The sequence below is a fragment of the Alosa alosa genome, chromosome 1 (assembly GCF_017589495.1).
Source record: "Alosa alosa isolate M-15738 ecotype Scorff River chromosome 1, AALO_Geno_1.1, whole genome shotgun sequence".
In the NCBI taxonomy this organism is placed as follows: domain Eukaryota; kingdom Metazoa; phylum Chordata; class Actinopteri; order Clupeiformes; family Clupeidae; genus Alosa; species Alosa alosa.
Genome location: NC_063189.1, coordinates 25,284,575 through 25,297,777, shown reverse-complemented (window position 1 = coordinate 25,297,777; position 13,203 = coordinate 25,284,575). Strand labels below are relative to the sequence as shown.

Genomic DNA, 13,203 nt, shown 5'->3' with positions numbered 1-13,203 from the left:
TATATAACAGCTATGACCTTTCAGTGTGTGCAAACACCTTAATACTGAACTATACACACTAAGAAATAATACTTTTACATAATACAACTAAACAATATATTACAGTCAGTCAGATGATAGTTTAGGGAGAATGCAGTCGAAGCCAACTGAGCACTGGCTGGCTGTAATGTTGATGGTGGCCATGGTTATTTGGTTATTATGATGCAAATATGTGGTCATCCACTTTTACTTTTTGTTTTGTTTTTCTCCAGAATTGTGCCTCTGAATAATGAACAGCGTTGTTTAGTCCCTGAGTGTGTGAGTGGTTCTGAATCTATTTCTCCAATTTGACTGAAATGATCCAGGCCTACGGCTACACCAGTGGGCGATAGTTATGTACATGTGTGTGTTTGTGTGTGTGTATTTGTTTGTGTGTGTGTATATTTGTTTGTGTGTGTGTGTGTGTGTGTGTGGGACACTACATGCCCACCTTTAGTGCCTTAACTCCTTCTCTATTTACAAAATACACTCTATACATTTTCTATTTTACAGAAACAGAAAAGAAATTATAATGATTAAAAAACAGAAAATTTATATCAACCAGATGTGCATGCTTACATTTTTCTATATATGACTTTGAACTTGGATATGGGTTTAGGAATGGAGGACAAGGATGCCAGCTGCAGTGGAGAACTGGAAAAAACCCCACATGTTGGTGTCAACCCTTTGGCTCTATGGGTGTCAATCTTCCTTTTCTTCCCCTTTCATTTGTCTGGGAAAAACTCAGCGTAGAACCTTACCAGAAGAGAGATATAAAATCAGGACACATTTTGCCTTGGTTTGACCAAAGTTTTTTGAAATGGTTTGCCCAAATATGTGAAATGATTCTACAATGATTCAACTATTACTTTAAAACCCTCAAGTTTCAACTGAGTGAGAATAAGTGTCCAGTGCATTTAGTGTAAGTACAAGTAGTCTTACTCAATTCACAACAGAACTGTAGATTATGTGATCATCTTCTACTGGAGAGCAGTGGGGCTGTGAAACAGTCACACAAACAAGCAAGCATCATATATGATATACACCATGGCCAAAAGTATTTGGACACCTGCCGTCATGCCATCCACAGGAACTTCAGTGACATTCCATTCTAAATCTTTAGGCGTTAATATGAAATTAGTCCCCCTTTGCAGCTATAAGAGCCTTCACTCTACTGGAAAAGCTTTCTGTAAACTTTTGGTGGGTCTGTGAGATTGTTTGCCTATTCATCCAGAAAAGCATCTGTGAGGTGAAGCACTGGTGCTGGACTAGAAGGCCTGGCTCACAGTGTCTACTCTCATGAACTCATTTTGTAGACGAAAATGAAGAGAGATTTTATCTTAGTTTTTATTTCATGCAAAATATTTTAGTCTTTTTTCCCCGTTAACAATAATGCATGTTAATATAATCTTAGTCAGTGTTTCAGGACACTGGTGCAGTCTCGTCATCGTCTCGTCTCAGTCATGAAAAAAAGGTTGTTGGCGAACATATTTAGTCTCGTCTCGTCTGACGAAATTAACACTACCAGTATCACAGACCTTCCAAAATCTTTCAGACACTCTAAAATCTTGTGGAAATTCTTCCCAAGACAGAGGAAGCTTTTACATTTACAGCTCCATATTAATATCTATTGATTGAGAGTGGGATGCCATTGAAGTTCTTGGGCGTAATGGCAGGTGTCTGTTTATACAGTACCAAAAAAAAGTCTAAGGTTCACAACATATTTTGCACACATCAGATGTTAGCTGACTGTGCTTCATGGGATGGCCTTAACAGCATATCTGATCAAAGCATGCAGATCCTCTATACTTAATTAGGATTTTAGAGAAGTAGATATGTAGACTCTTCCCAGTAACCAGACTTGTCTCTACCATATCACTGCTGTGTTGAATAATAGCCTACATTTAGAGCATGTGATATTATATACCTGATCCAGACTGTATTTGTTGTTTCTTCTCTTGAAAAAAACTGAATTGTATTCAACTTCAGAACCGGCCTGTCATCCAACAAAAGGATTTAAAATAATAACAGTCAAGAACATAAATGTTAATTTAATGGTCTCCACCAAAGCAACTGAAGGGGATTCATTTTCAAAAGAACCATGAAAGGATATGAAAGATAGGAAATGCATATGCTTAAAGACTCTCCACTTCAATATTCAGTTTCACTTCCTGATCAGAATCTAAAGCCTGTTGCAGTACTCACTCTGTGCCTGGCAGGGGTTGGTATATTCATGTCAGCTCCTGTGAAAATAGAAAAAAAATAACCACATTTTCAACATTTTAACAGTCTAAATAAGGAAATGTGGTGGTTGCAAACGTATGAAAACAGAAGAGGGGGGAATGCTAACTTTGTTTATTCCTCTCCCTCCATGCTACTGCTCCAATGACTGCCAGTAACAAGAGCAATCCAAATGTCACAGAAACACCGATCAATGCCTCCTTCCTATTAAGAAAAAGAATTTAGTGTGCAAAGCAGACATGAAGTTAGACAGAGGCACAATTAAAGAATTAGATTCATGAAACATACTTTGTTTTCTTTTGTTAAAAACTAAATATGTTTCATGTATTACATCCTTAAAAAAGCCTCATTTCGATTCATGACTTCTTTATGCTCAATTGCATCATAGCCAACTCCATGAAATAGTCACCTGGAATGCCTCTCAATTAACCTGAGTGAACGAGAAGCAGCCAACAAGTGGTCAGAAATGTATGGGAACTCACTCAGGACTGTTGAGAAACCATTCCCAGTGTCTAACTTTTGGTGCTTGAGTGAATGGCAACTGTGAGATTCTTTGGTTTGATTTGCATAGACCAGAGTTACATGGCCATGGCGGAGGTCTGCCTTTCTAGTAGGCTACTCAAGAAGTACAGGTACCCATATCAAAATACCCAAACTGTAATCATGGTGAGCTAGTTCACGACACACACTTTATGCTTTAGAGAATAGTAAAGAGACATTTCTGTAAGACTTACGGAAGATGACCAGTCGTTGACACTATATTGGAGGATTGGGAATATGAACTCATCATCAATTATAATTATGCATGAAAATGAGGGACATCAAATATCAGGCAAGGCAAGCTTATTCATATAGCACATTAACTTTAATGTGCTTTACATAGATAACAGTGAGTGATCATTCAGGTGATTTCTTACCATTTGATTCATCTGTGATGTTGAGGTAAACGGGTATCTGCAGATCTCCCACCTCACACCAGTACCAGCCTGAGTCTGTCTGCTTCACCCCCACCATCTCAACACTCAGAGTTCCAGACCCATCATCCCTCATCTGGGGGTCCCATCCCTCGTTTGGGTCAGCAGGGGACCTGAACCCCCCCACTGAAGAACACCTCTGATCTCTCAAACGGCACCATCTCTTCTTCTCTGTTCTGTATCGGGCACTATAGCGACACAGAACACTCACATCTCCTCCAGAACACTCACATCTCCTCTGTACAGACAGATCAGGATCTGAAAATGTGAATCAAAATGTGACTCTGATTTCTCAAACAGCAGCATCTCCTTTTATCTTGGTATCGGTAACTAAAAGCCCTCAAACAATGCCATTTTGTGTGAATTTGTCATGAATGTTATTATAGCACATGCTTCACAAGCTTTCACTAACTCATACATGAATACACTGCAGTAGCCTATTCATGTACTGTAAATATACTATGTATTTTCATTATCATGAAGAGACATTAACTCATTAATAATGAATCTTGAACGAAAGTTGATTGCATGCTTCCCATTCTTTACTACATACATTTTGTACCTTATTTTATTGTGTACATACTTTTATTTTGTACCTTCTATCACTGAAACATGAAAGTATGCTCTGTCATCCAGGACCAAATTGCCACCAATCTCTACAGCACACCAGTAGTGGCCAGGGTCTTTGGGCTGCATGTCTCTCAAGGTCACAGTGAAGATGTTTTGGGCTGGGTGGTCTATGACCTCCACAGTCCTATTTGCTTGACCAGCATATGCCATGATGCTGCACTCTGCCCACCGGTACCCTTGGCACAGGTACTTGCGATTATGTTGATACTTGTCGTCATACATGCAGGGGATGGTAATGGACTGCTGTGGCTTTGAAGTCGTTTTGCGCAGTGTTGTCAAACCGTAAGCCACTGTAGACATGCAGGAAGAGGTAGCAGTTAACAGAAGTAGAGACAGGGTTCTGGTTTGACTCAGAGGGCAGAATCTCCCTCAGACCTGGCTGCTGCCAGGGTCATCGGAACGCAGCATTAATAAGATTTGGCTAAATTTATCACACTGCATAACTAGACTTAGCAAATAGGCCTAGACCTTCCTCCAACAGTGCAACCATGTCCTCATTTATTGCTATCCTAATCACACAACACTTGTTGCACTCTGTGTTATTAACCATATTTCTCCAAAACAATCAAGGAAAGAAGTCGGCATGTGTGAAAGGAATTAAATGAGTGGAAGTAATTCTCTTACCTGGCAGGAGAAGGAAAATTCCAAGCCTACATAAAGTGAGGCACATGTTGGCTGGGGCAAGACTCTCCAAATGATAGTGATTTCCTGTCCCTCCTCCATATGACTGTCTCTTCCTCTTTACGGGTGCATGATGGTCACCAACCTTGACACAGACCGTTTGCCAAAGCAGTTCGCTTAGATCAGTTGAATACTTGATGTCTCCAGAACAGTGAACTTACAAGTCATTTTTCATTCCTGTGAACGCCTGGACACACAACTCCACAAAACACACACAGCAGTAACGCAGCAGAACAAACACAAACAGACTTTGCTTGCTAGTATTCATAGTGGGATTTTGTCACAAAATGCCTCATAGTAGGGTTTTACTAAATATATCAGCATAGCAGGAAAAAAATAAGAATGAGGAATTATGAAGGAACAGGTAAATACAAAACACGTACAATTTTTTCAACAAAATATAGCACACACTAAAATGTTCCAAAATGTGGTCAGAAGCCACTGACACACCTAAATGATGCATCACTGTGTTTGTGTCTGATAAATCGGCATAAGCAGAAATGCTTATCTGAATCTGAACTTCTTACGTACACTAGAAGTCCTACTACTGAAAAAAAAAAACCCTTTACAAATCACTAATGAACTGTGAGCATCACAAAAGATGACCTCAGTGTTGACATTTTTAGGAAGAGAGGTGAAATGGCAGACACTTGTTGATGTCGTGTCTGCTCAGCCAACATCCTATCTGTTGTACATACCAATGAGATAACGGTCTGCACAGATCAGAGAGCTGATATATCTGAATCTTTCAGCTCGAGCTCTTAAATGGCTCTGTGGTTTAAACATCATTAATAACTGTAAGTGTCACACTTTTGGCAGTCTACTATTCAATGAGATAAGTCAGATAATTAGAATATATCTGCTAGAAAATGTATAAGCAATAAACAAACTATGTTTTATTTGTTTTGAAATTAAATACTGTAACAATACAGGCAACAGGCATTGAATCACGTGACTTTGTTGCACTGTAATCTTCCTGTGAATACCACAAAGCCAAGAATAGCACAGATGTCACAGATAGATTTCTACAGCATAGTGGTAAGCAATAAGCATAAAGGAATGTCTTTAGACCCCTAAAGGGTAAAGCACTAGTCAATATATAATACTCTGGACTTTACAGAACATATGGCTATTCCAAAACAATCCCTAAAGCATGTCACAATTTAATATTATTACATATTTTACACTGTGTTTTTGGGTGCAATGTAACAAGGGCACTTTACTGTGAAGTCCGGACTAAAGTTTAACAGTAGGCCTAAATCTTTGGTGTCTTCTATGTAGGCCTACTTTGTGGCCCCCAACATCTTAGACTTGAGAGCTGATCACCCCCTGCTGAGCAGTTTTGGTAATAACACCCCTGAAAGAGGAACAAGATGTGAGTCATGTATACAGCAACTGTACAGGCAACACATAAAGTAGCAACAAGACCAGATTAATCTTCCTTTTTCTCAAAATGGGTCACTAACCTCATTGCACTCTTGATACAGCACTGTAGACCACATCAGCAGCACCAGCAGTGTCCAGAGGCTGGAGGGAGGAGTTAGATATCACAGCTCAGCTTTAACATGGAGGATCTTGCCATAGAAAACAGGGGCCAAAGTGCTTTGGTGTTCACTGAACAACATTACTCACACTCACAGTATAATTACATTATTAAGCTGCTGGGATTGTGGTCTTACCTCTGTAGAACTGGGCTTGTGGCAGGTCACATTAGGGTGGTCAGTGGATAGAGATGCTGTGGAACCCTGCAGATATGAATTAGAAACAACAATATAAGGTATTCATATTACACAAAAACCAATAGCCCATCAATATGCCATCAACATATTTTTATTTGTCTGGAATATGAGAAAACCTGGGGTTGTTTGTGGTTGTTGCTTCTTTCCTTTAAGGCCACAGTGCTATATGTCAGGCTATCCTCAGGCTGAGAGTTTGTTCCAAGGGTCACAGGTGCATACTAAGTAGAGAAAGAGAGAGAGAGAGAGAGAGAGAGAGAGATAACGTTTTCATTGTTGATACCTCAGGATAAGGTCATAATAAATTCTATTTCAACTTACTGTCAAGTTGTTTTTCTCTCTTGATGCCCTGTTCCTCCCTGCTTGAGAGACGAAAGCTGTTATACCAACAGTGACCAACTACATGATAATAGTGCTCACTGTAACATTGAAATGTACACAAAGCCATTATAGCTAATTCCAGACTAGAAGGTATAAAACGAAAATGGCGCTTTGACATAAGTTGAGCCCTCATACGCTTGGCAAGAATCTAGCAAAGACTTTGACAAAAAACACAAGGAAGCACCACATGGGTATATGGCATGAAACATGAATCAAATGCAATATTGCAGCAAGGAATGACACTAGGGCAGTCAACAGAAAGCAGGGCAAAACACATGAACCTGGTTCTTGAGTCCCAGGGCAAGATCATGAGAGGTGATTCTGTATTAAGCTCAGACCAATATTATCACTGTCAGGCGCGCCTGCAGGTGTACGTCCGTACGCACTGTGCGTACCATCAGGCTACTCAACAGCGAGAGAAAATTTCCCTTGTGTGTGCGTGTATTCACACCAAATTGGCCTACCATACCTTCCCAACTATGTACAGTATCCCATTAGCTGCATGCCATCAGGCTATTTACCATTTTCTATTATGTAAAGTTAGTGAACACATTTTGTTTGAGCAGGAGAGAGAATACGCACGCAGGCACGCAATAGGCTTGTTGTTTTCTTTTACTCGTCTATCTATATATGGTTATCAGCACACAATGTTGAGCTAATTCACGAACTCAATACTCATTATGGATATCACAAGTTTTAAACAACGAAAACAGAAAGGATGGAGGCAGCAACGCTAGGAGTTATTCCAGATGGACAAGAACAAGGTAGGCAATTGGTGTGCTTGTCAGAACGTTAGACTGCACTCTGCGCACTAAAGCCAGACGTCACGTTACGCTAGAACAAAACTAAAGGTAACTTTAGCCTGTATAGGGCTGTATCAAGTTGTCCAAATGAATAGGTCTTTGTAGACGTTGTCGTTGTATTATTGCGTGTGGATGTTGTTATGCTATGTAGGCTACTTTTTTGCTGACTGACCAATGCACGGACCTAAAACGGACAAATATTGTTCACGAGTGAATTATTATTTTTTGCGGGGGGGTGATGGGTGTGCGTACCTTAGCATTAATTGCTGCAGGCGCCCCTGATCACTGTCATTCAGCAGTACGCAAGAAGAATGCTGAGGATCTAAATATGTGATTAGATCGTTATTTACCACCAACAACCCCTATGACGCAGAGTGAAGTACTTGGTGTGAATCTTCTCACAGCTGCAGACAACTGCATCCTGTCTCAGTTTTTGATATCAGACAGCAGCAGACAACGGTGTTGTGTCTCATTTTAGAAATATATTGCATTTCACGTTATACACAGTGTATAATGCCACTTAAATGCCACTTGTTTGTGAATGTGTGAACGTTACTTGAGAGATTCACACTTGTAGTTTTTTCCAATGCTTTTTGAAGATGTTGGCTAATGGAGTCAAAAATCTACAGACTACCCACAAGACACAACACTTGGAGGTAAATAGCTTGCATATACAGTAGGCTATAGGCCAAAAGTTTGGACACACCTTCTCATTCAATGCGTTTCCTTTATTTTCATGACTATTTACATTGTAGATTCATCAAAACTATTAATGAACACATGTGGAATCATGTGCTTAACACATAAAACATGATGAAAACATGTCTTATTCTAGTTTCTTCAAAGTTGTTATTTTTTTATTATGTATTACCATGTTCAGCAAGCCATAACTTGACAAATATTCATCTGTGGGCCAAATAACTTTGCATTCATTCATAGATTGATGCCTTCAGTGAGAATCTACAATGTAAATGGTCATGAAAATAAAGAAAACACATTGAAATGAAAAGGTGTGTCCAAACGTTTGGCCTGTACTGTATGTCAAAGTGATACTGCAATAGAATCCTTTTTTCAAAATGTAGTTTTTGCAACAAAATGATACACACATGCACCATTACTCTTTCAAGACAGCAGCAACACACCAATGTGCTTCATACAGAACACTGTGGTCTTTACTGTACTGTTTTCATTGTCATTTCAATATCAACATAAAAATAAAAATAGAACAGTGTGGATCCCTCTTTCTATTGGGATCTGGCCACAGAACCTCATCTGCATCGCTGATATCCTCTTAGGCCGAACAACGGCGAAATATTGCCCTGTGTTTCTGTATCCACCCTTGAATTGACCCCACCTCTCTGCATGCCTCTTCCATTACTTGCAGAAGAGGGAAGTGGGATGTGGTTGGCAGTCATTTCTATTTCTACGGTTCTAAAACCTATTAAAGAAATCTGAAGTATCTAATGTAAGAAACGTGAAGTGAAGTGTGAAGTCCTTTTAATGTCAGGTAAAAACTAAGCACTCTACTCAAAACTATTAAATCTAGCTGACTTTGCTAGACAAACTTTGCTTTTCGACATAACACAAAAGCTCTCGAAAAAGCATACACACTCAATGGACACTTGCCACTTTGATCTGTCTGATTAGTGTGTGAACAACTTTGACCTTCATTGTTTCCAACTGGAGAACTGTGTGCTAATTCGGTTGAGTCTTATTACTGTAACTTGAGTTAATGAACACCAATGCTTTCTAAATGAAGGAGAATAATATTCATAGTCTGGGGAATGTGTGTCTTCTAGTTTAGTTTTTGTCTCAAGTTCATAATCATCGGCCATAACCATAACCATCGGCTCTGTTTTAGAGAGGAGAAAAATAACTTACCACAAGTTTTACAGAATACCAAGCCAACCACAGCAAGTAGCAATAGCAATCCAGCAACCCCGATTAGAACAGGTAAGGTCACATGCCTAACGCAAAATAAACATGTTTAAAATCTTATGAAAATATATATTATTGAATTACACACAAACACACACACACACACACACACACACACATACACACACACACACACACAGACTTAAATTTTTGGCTGAAAGTGATTTTCTTTGATATGGCGGATAATTTACAGTTTTTCTCAGTCGCTTTGGTGCTTTTTTCAGATCAGAATGAAAATTCTCATAACTATTAGTTCAACCTCCACAACATTTAGTCATTTGTGCACATCATAGCAGCAATTTCTCCTTCCTCTGAACAAATTGCAAATACTTTTGGACAATTTCATTACTTTCATACAATTCTCTGCTGTTTTTTAACATTATCATTTGCTTATGTCATGTCAGTCAAAATGAACTATACTTATGAATGCTGAATAGTCGTTCCCAATAAAACTAATAGTCTTCATTTCATTGCTTGAGTCATTACATACAAAATTGTTGAACTAGTTATCAAATTCTGTCACAATTCTGTAGAATTGCAAAGAGCATACAGTAAAAATGTACGTATTCATATATACTCACCTAACTACAGCAATGTGTAACTTTACTGTAGTTTTCAAATGGCTGTACAAGTACTGTATAGTGCTGTCTTCAGCATGTTCAGGTAGTGTCACCAAGTTCTGACCTTGTTTTGCATTGGAAAACACTGAGATACTGTCATAATGAAAACATGACAAAGCCATTTGACTATCTTGTTCATAAACGATGGTGTCAAGACTCATTTTGATGACACTGACAGTTTCATTGACATGAATACCTGCTTTTGAGGAATGGACTATCCATTTTGAGCAAGTGACGTGCTTTTGCAGGTCATCCACTAGGTTTTGCAGTTTGCACTAATTGTTTTGAGAATTGCACTAACTGCTGTGCAAATGTTAATAGTGATGTGAGAAAAGCACCAAAGCGACTGAGAAAAACTGTAAGATAATTTAAGGCTTAGGAATATTGTATAATGATAGTGGCAGTCACAATCAAGTTTTTATATGCTGATAGAGGTTAATGAATTGGTGCCCAAAAGAAAACTGTAAACATACTGTAAACATTTTGGAAACAAAAAAGATATTCAGTTTTCTTTCTATCTTGAAGCAATTCAATATCTATGCCCTGCATTCCTTCTCTATTAAAATTAAATTTACAGCTCACAAATTTCTCCCATGAGAAAACATTTTAACAAAGATCCTTGATTACTAGCTCCGCTTTAACCCTCTCTTATTTGAATGTTCTGATTTATTAGTTCTGGATCCTACAAGGTTATCATAGCAACATGTTCTGAATACAGTTTTACAGTTTGGGATGGGTAGTTCTGTAGTATTAAATGATTACATGAAAGCATTCACACTCACCCTGAGAACACCTCGTTGTTGTCTACAGTTGCGTTAGTGACCCAAGCTGAAAATGATTTATAAAATTGGGTCTAACTTTTACACTGAGCCGTTTGTTTCACATGTCATCAAAAATTACACTTTACATTTTAATGGCCAAATATAATTGTGAAATAAAGAATCTTACTGTTATTCCTCCTTCCTGTGATTCCCTTTGTTGTTTCAGAAGAGCTGTGGCAATCAGTCATGCATATAGAAAAGTCACAAAAATGAACAGTCTGAAATTATTTATAGGTCTTAGTTTACTTACTTAACATCATTGGTATGACCATGGCTGTTACGGTTAGTTGTGGTTGGAATGGAAACTAAAATAGAAAAAGAGAAAAGGCACAAGCAACGGGGACAGCTTAAATAACTCTGTTTACTGTTAAACTAGTTAAGGACTTCAATTGTTCATGAACTAAGATGTAAACATACTTGCAGGTTGTTGTATGATGTTGAGGTAAACGGGTCTCTGCAGATCTCCCACCTCACACCAGTACCAGCCTGAGTCTGTCTGCTTCACCCCCACCATCTCAACACTCAGAGTTCCAGACCCATCATCCCTCATCTGGGGGTCCCATCCCTCGTTTGGGTCAGCAGGGGACCTGAACCCCCCCACTGAAGAACACCTCTGATCTCTCAAACGGCACCATCTCTTCTTCTCTCTTCTGTATCTGGCACTATAGCGACACAGAACACTCACATCTCCTCCTGCCTCACCAGACACTTCACTTCTCTGTACAGACAGATCAGGATCTGAAAAATGTGAGTCAAAATATAAATGAGAATCAACCTGTAAAGCTTTACATGAAATATACTTAGGTAACCTCACAGTGGCAGTATGTCTTACCAGACTGATACTCTATTGAAAGCTCCTTCTTGTCATCATAAGGTGATGTTTCAATCAGCGACATAGCACACCAGAAATTTGTGTAGTCTGTGGATGGCTGCAGGTTTCTCATAGTCACAGTAAAGAAATTATATTCAGGGTAATCGGTCACTGTCACTTTGCCTTTGGTGCTATTGGCAGTTGCCATGATGTTACAGTAGTACCAAGTAGATCTGTAACACCAGTATTTCTTGTGATATTTGAATGAACGGCCATACATACATGGGATTGTGATAGACTCCCCTGATTTAACTGTTAATTTGGACACAGTCTTTAAGCCTTCATAGCATCCAGTTTCTGGTGATGACATTTATACAATGAATTTTCTGTTGGTCAATGTGTACAAACTCAATTGGTCATAACTCTAATTTTACCATCCTAAACACACTGATAGATGATGACTGACTTACCTAAATGGAAAAGCATTAACAGTGACAGCACTTTCAGAGCGTCCATCTTGTTTGCTTGTTTTCTGCAGAACTACCAATCTGTCCTACTTCCTCTACTGTATCTCTGTAAAGCAATCACATTGCATGCTCGTCTTCATTTTTAGCTGTGGTCTTGTCTTTAACACCAAGCACCCTCTACTGGATCATCTTTTGTACTACTTTTTTTTTTGCTGTTATTGTTTTCTTTTGTTAGAGCAGTGCTCTTCAACCACACTTGATTTGAAGAATTGTACAGATGTACTGTAGAAGCTGATGAGCATGAAGGCAGGAAAGGAAATCCATTCCTTTCCAAATCCAATCCATGCCTCTACTATGGAAAGACTGTTGAAAGCCTCAGTTACTTGCATACATTCACCAAGAAAAGAGACTCTTCTAAAAAAAAGAGTCTTCCTCCAACAAGAGAATATGCAGCGGAACACATCAAGCATGCATGGCTGCAAGTCTTTCTGTGGAGAGCAACAAAAAAAAAACCTCCTGTGTGTACTGATGATGTATCCCTGTTTGGCTGGAAAATAGAGGATGGGATTATTGTGCCTGTTCATGGCAACACTGATATTGCACCCAAAACAGGTCTACAGCTTGTTGCTTGTGGATGCAAGGCAATACCAGCATGCTCCAGGGCCTCTTGCTGCTGTCAGTCAGATGGACTACCATGCACCACCTACTGCCATTGCAGTAGTGGTGGTGAAGTTGGTGCAAATAAAAATTTAAAGATGGCTACACTTTCAGTGGAGGATACTGATGACAGAGGGAGAAATGTCTGATTGAGTGAATGTTTTTCGGAGGAGACATTTGATGTTTGTGATGTGTACAAGGTCAACCTGGCAACATGTTCGCTCTGCCAACCATTTCAGCGGTGTGACCTTATCGGACTTTACAGATATTGTGTTCTCTGGAGGGACTTGAAATCATTTTTAGCATTTTGTATTGACATTGTTGATTTCTGTTTGAGAAGAGTTTTAATTTGGTACAATCAAGTATGATCAAGATTGTATGGTACAATACTGTAAAATGTAGTAAGATCTGAGCCTGGAATGGAT

General features: G+C 39.1%; 2 protein-coding genes across 3 annotated transcripts in view; both read right to left on the bottom strand.

The window, feature by feature from the left end:
• LOC125297367 (polymeric immunoglobulin receptor-like) overlaps positions 1 to 5,337 on the bottom strand; it is a 5,555-nt gene extending 218 nt beyond the window's left edge. The window contains exons 1-9 of one of the 2 annotated variants that reach the window (XM_048247709.1): positions 4,488 to 5,337; positions 3,830 to 4,153; positions 3,177 to 3,491; positions 2,994 to 3,015; positions 2,369 to 2,463; positions 2,224 to 2,261; positions 1,946 to 2,014; positions 961 to 1,017; positions 1 to 774 (exon numbers count right to left, since the gene is read on the bottom strand). The exon at positions 1 to 774 is cut by the window's left edge and continues 218 nt beyond it. In XM_048247709.1, coding sequence (XP_048103666.1) covers positions 961 to 1,017; positions 1,946 to 2,014; positions 2,224 to 2,261; positions 2,369 to 2,463; positions 2,994 to 3,015; positions 3,177 to 3,491; positions 3,830 to 4,153; positions 4,488 to 4,533 — 966 coding nt within the window. In that variant the 5' untranslated portion in view covers positions 4,534 to 5,337 and the 3' untranslated portion in view covers positions 1 to 774. The remainder of the gene's footprint in view (positions 775 to 960; positions 1,018 to 1,945; positions 2,015 to 2,223; positions 2,262 to 2,368; positions 2,464 to 2,993; positions 3,016 to 3,176; positions 3,492 to 3,829; positions 4,154 to 4,487) is intronic. The other variant, XM_048247717.1, reaches the window with a different exon arrangement.
• An 81-nt stretch (positions 5,338 to 5,418) lies between these two features.
• Positions 5,419 to 13,115, bottom strand: LOC125297351 (polymeric immunoglobulin receptor-like). Its single transcript, XM_048247684.1, has 12 exons — positions 12,125 to 13,115; positions 11,676 to 12,011; positions 11,261 to 11,581; positions 11,094 to 11,148; positions 10,971 to 11,014; positions 10,805 to 10,850; positions 9,346 to 9,431; positions 6,602 to 6,639; positions 6,400 to 6,501; positions 6,224 to 6,289; positions 6,011 to 6,071; positions 5,419 to 5,901 (listed from the first exon to the last, which is right to left on the bottom strand). Exons 1-11 carry the CDS (start codon positions 12,168 to 12,170, stop codon positions 6,012 to 6,014), a joined length of 1,200 nt encoding a protein of 399 aa, XP_048103641.1. The 5' UTR covers positions 12,171 to 13,115; the 3' UTR covers positions 5,419 to 5,901; position 6,011.
• Positions 13,116 to 13,203: the final 88 nt, after the last annotated feature.